Below are 4887 nucleotides of genomic sequence, written 5' to 3' on the forward strand. Positions count from 1 at the left end.
GTCTTAAAAAAAAAAAAGAAGTGCTGGATTCAACTTGGTGGGGGCGTATGAGGGGGCAGGTGTCCCCTGTGGGGGAGCAGTGTAGTGGCGCAGGTGAACGCTTCGATCTCGCTTCAGGGCTTTTTCGGCCAAACGAGTTCCGTGGTCCGTGTGTACCTGGCTGCGGCGTACTCGAACCGAGGAGATCTGTGGCGATTGCCGCGCTCTTCTGACCGCGGCTCAGCAGCTTAACCGCGTTTTTGTGACAGTCTGAAGGTAGCAAAGTGGAAGGCTGGTGACGCGTTTTGAAATGGCCTTTCACGTTTGTTCAAGATATCCTAAAGGTATGAATTGCTAGTTAAGAGTGCAGGCCTGGCTTATTATAATTGCAGTTTGAAGATAATTGAGGCCGTGTGCAGCTATGAGCAGCAGAAAGATATTCTGACCTGATTCGAGTGTACTTGATTTGCAATGTCCGTTCTCCTTTCCTCTAGAATGAAAGGAAATAACATTGAGTCTGTGGTCTGTTCCTCTGTGGGTTAGGAAATGCTGTGGCCAAAAATCCAAGCAGAGCACGTGAGACCGCATGCTAACCCCGCACGGAAAAGCAGAAATGTTGGCAGGTCGCAGTAGGCGCTCTGAGGAAAGCAGATGGTTCTCTTGCAGTACGAGGCAACTGAATTCTCCTGCCAATATTAAAGATTTTCACATTACCTAAAAAGGGGGTAATAACTTGTAGTTTAGAAAGGGGAAGTATCAAAGAGCAGTTTGACAGCTTTTATTTGATATTGAATACCTAGTAAAATACTTCAGGGGACTGCTGATGGAACAAATACAGGAGGACTGGCATAGTACTGAGCAAAAGGATGACCTTGAGCTCGAGTAATGGAAAAGAATGTAATTCAGTGACAGAACGTGGGGTCATGCACTCCAGACAAAACACCTCTTGTTTATAAGATAAAACTCACTAGTTGGAGGCATCTCAAATGAAAATTGTGCACTGGCTGTCCCCCATCCCTCTTACAGAACTGCAGTTTCAGAATTGCACCTGCATTCATGGCTGCCTGTGATGTTTGGCAGAGGGATTATTGATGTCTTCCTGCTAGACTGCTTCAGTACAATCCTGTGAATAGTCTAGTTCTGGCCACCTTCATTCATAAGACTTGGTCCCAGTCTGCTGCGGTTGAAGACTAAGCCCAACTAAGCTGTTGGATGAACATGGAGATAAAGAGCTTTGTTGCAAAAGGCCGTTCGAAACACTGAACGGGTTTGGCACTTCTCAAAATGAAAACTGAGAGGTAGATGATTACTGTCTATATACTGTCAGGGTATGTAAGAGAAACTTTCAAAGGTAAAACTTTTACTGAAAAGACTCTAAACTGATTAGTTTAAACTTGGATTGAAGGCTCAATGTTTATGACTTACGGGCTAGTTCTCCTGGAAGAAAGTGTCTGGCAAGGGGGAAGGAGCCAAGAAATGAGGTGCTCTCAACCTTTTTTAGAATGGACTTAGTGCCTTGTAGGGCAGGACTTGGAAGAATCCTTGAATCTTGGCTTTCCTTAGCAACATGAGACTCATGCTAACCTTTCAGAGTTTTTTTTATCTCCAAGGCAGCTAGTACTTGTAGCAGTGTATAGAATGACTTAAGTGAAATCACTTTTAAGAAGATCTTGAGTTGAAGAAACAAGGTTCATAAAGTTACGTATTTGAAAGTTTATGCTCTGGAAGTAACTGGAATTCTAAAGTGATACAGAAATACTGCATTCCCAGACTGAGCAAAAATACTGCACAGGACATATTACAACTGACTAGCTTCTAGGGCAGGCAGCCAGAGGTAGGGTTTTCTTGTCCTTCTGTACCCTTTTACTCTTTTTCAGTAGACTTGGGGGGGAAACAACCTGGCTGTACAGGTTTAAGACTTGGTGAAATTTTAATTGCTAACACAGAGTGTGATTCCTCTGTATACCATGAGTCTTCCTAGTTGCAAATAACACAAAGTTTAATTGTTTGAAAGGCTAAAGTGTAGTTATGCAGAGCACTGTTCTCTGGAGATTAACAAAAGTTATTTTCTTCTGGAATCAACAGGAAGATAAAGTTTTGAGGTCTTAAATTCCCTCAAACTTGAACAAGGGTCTCATCAAAAGTTCTAAAACTCAGACTTTCTAACTCATCTACCAAGTGGAACTGGAAGACTTAATGAATACTGCTAAAACTCTAGAAGGCTAGCCCTGTTCCAGACTGAGCTGCTGCTGGTCAAAGATAACCATTACTGTATCATTAGGAGGCTAATGAGCCACAGATCTTGAAGTGCTAGTAATCTATGTAGTGGCTTGGTCTGGATATCTAGGCTGTGATCATTGAACTGCACCTTGCTATGTTGAAGCACAAAAAAAAGCTAGTGTTCTGACTGGACTACCCAGGTGACAAAGCTAAAACTAATTTCACTCTTAAGCCTCGTGTTGCAAGACCAAGTGCTGATAAACTGTCTTTGGTGTTCAATCTAAATTGATAAGATGCTTTGAATAAATGTTTCCTTCCAGGTGCAAATGTACTATTATCTAAACTGTATTGTTATTAACTCCTATTTAGATTAAATCAAGATGTCTTCAGGAAAGGCTTTCATTGGAAAACCAGCCCCTGACTTTACTGCCACGGCTGTAATGCCAGATGGACAATTCAAAGACATCAAACTCTCTGACTATAAAGGTAAGCTTATGTGCTTCTCTAGTTATACAGGTATAATCTGGCCGTATGCAGGAGTGGAGGGCATCTAAGGGTACATTTTGATTTGGTTTCAAAGTAAGAGTGACCACTTGGCAGTAGATTGAAGTACGCAACTTGTGCAGTGGTTTTCAGTGATGGCTGGAGTATGCTTGGGAAGTTGTCAGCTGCAAGGCTGAATGTCCCAGCTGTGATAATTGTTGCTAATTAGCACTTGGATCAGGCTTATTTGTCCTGTCTATCACACTATGAGACTGATGCAACATCTCCAAAGTACTAGACGGAACAGCAAAATCTTCTCTTGTAGGTTTTCTGTCAATGGAAAGCAGATTCTTTCCTCTAAGTTCCTTTCTCTAGAGTACTGGCAAAATGTTTGCCTTGCCAAAAAAAGCTTACTAAAACCAAAGGTAAAGCCTGAAGTATTCAAGCACTAATGTGGATGGCTTTAGAAAGAGACATTTCGAACTGGAAGCTGCAGCCCTCAGGCTGCATGAGGGTGGTGAGTAGGTATAGGCTAGTCACCCACTCAATTAAAATGTCTCCTTGGCTTGTAGCCTTTGAGACCTGTGGCTCTTCTGCACTCTGTTGGTAGTCAACCATAGGGTCTTCCAGCGTAGATACTAGGTGTACTCTGGACAGGGCTATGGGAGTAAACCCAGGAGACAGGCATTCCCTCTCAAATTTGACAGTCTGATTTTGGAGACCTCAGTTGGGTAGGCTTCTGCGTTATTAGCTGTAGAGTGGCCTTGAAGAATGTTGTAAATGGTATTTGGCTAACGTGTAAATCCCCCTAGGTGCTTTATGGGCTTGCCACCTATATGGCAAGTCTTAAAATAGAGGCATCTGTAGTTTGCCATTTAATCTTTAAAGGTAGTGTTGTATCAAGCCCTTTCTCCTCTATCAGTATTTGAGTGGTTGATACTGAATATGACAACTCTTATAAAGGTAAGAGAGACTAACTGGTTATACTGCTTTTCTAGGAAAATATGTTGTGTTCTTCTTCTACCCTCTGGACTTCACTTTTGTCTGTCCAACTGAAATTATTGCATACAGTGACAGAGCTGACGAATTCAAGAAAATTAACTGTGAAGTAATTGGAGCTTCTGTTGACTCTCACTTTTGTCACCTTGCCTGGTAAGAATCAGCATTTTAACCTAATAGAATGTTCTGCTGGGCCTCAGTTATTGCAGGAACTTAATCCTGAGTGTATTCAAACTTTCTTACTGAAGTATCAAATAAAGGCACTTGGGAAGTATTGGTAGTGCCAGGTGCTTCTGAACAGAACTGAGCATACTGTTCAGTTCTTTTGTTGCCTTGTGGCAGACTGAGTGTGATATTGCAGAAAGGATCGGCTTCTGTTGTACCTTATACTTTATTCTGAACTGTCCATATTTGTAACATTCAAACTTCCTTCTTTTAGGATCAACACTCCTAAGAAACAAGGTGGTTTGGGTACTATGAAAATCCCATTGATTTCTGACACAAAACGTGTCATTGCCAAAGAATATGGAGTACTTAAAGAGGATGAAGGTATTGCATACAGGTAATATGCAAGAAGGTAAACTTGCTGTTAAAGTCTTACGTTGCCATACATGGAGCATGTCAGATGAACACAGAGCTTGCATGTACTTGAACACCTGCAGCAAGCTGAAGCTATTGGTTATTCTAGATGTAAACTGCTTTAAGCTATCAAACACTCCTACAAGGGGAGATGCTGCTTGGTTCTCCTTAGAGTTCAGACTTCTCATGGTTTTGGTAAGCTAGATAAATGCCTGCTGCTTACCTTTGATTACCTATCTGCACAGTGCAGGAGTCTCATGCAGGTGAGCTTCTGCAAACATTGGTAATGCAAGACCTACATAGTCATGAAAGTGATTACAGGTATTTAGTCTAGTGATTAAAGTACAGATTAATGAAAACCCAAGCCTTATCTTTTAGTCGACTGGTTGGTTAAAGTTGCTGAGGGAGCTGAACTTCTGCTAACTCTTAACATGACTTTGGAGGCCTAACTGATGAGCCATTGCTGGGTTGTGTTTTTTTGAGAACAGTGTCTGTAGTTTTTCTTTGAATGTAAGAATGCCTCTCCTTCAATTCACTTTTTCCTTGGGTTTCTCTTCCATTTTGTTTTTTCCTCTAGTACCTTCCTTAAATAGGAAGTGTTGCTTTCCTGCATTACTGTTTTGACTT

The 4887-nt window shown here is 41.6% G+C and overlaps 1 protein-coding gene across 1 annotated transcript in view; it reads left to right on the forward strand.

Moving 5' to 3' along the window:
- Nucleotides 1-2568: 2568 nt before the first annotated feature.
- The window catches only part of PRDX1 (peroxiredoxin 1), a 4701-nt gene continuing 2382 nt past the window's right edge, over nucleotides 2569-4887 (forward strand). Inside the window, exons 1-3 of the mRNA XM_009326595.1 lie at nucleotides 2569-2685; nucleotides 3681-3834; nucleotides 4121-4243. Coding sequence (XP_009324870.1) covers nucleotides 2580-2685; nucleotides 3681-3834; nucleotides 4121-4243 — 383 coding nt within the window. The 5' untranslated portion in view covers nucleotides 2569-2579. The remainder of the gene's footprint in view (nucleotides 2686-3680; nucleotides 3835-4120; nucleotides 4244-4887) is intronic.

This window comes from Pygoscelis adeliae, unplaced genomic scaffold (genome assembly GCF_000699105.1).
Source record: "Pygoscelis adeliae isolate BGI_AS28 unplaced genomic scaffold, ASM69910v1 Scaffold306, whole genome shotgun sequence".
NCBI lineage: Eukaryota > Metazoa > Chordata > Aves > Sphenisciformes > Spheniscidae > Pygoscelis > Pygoscelis adeliae.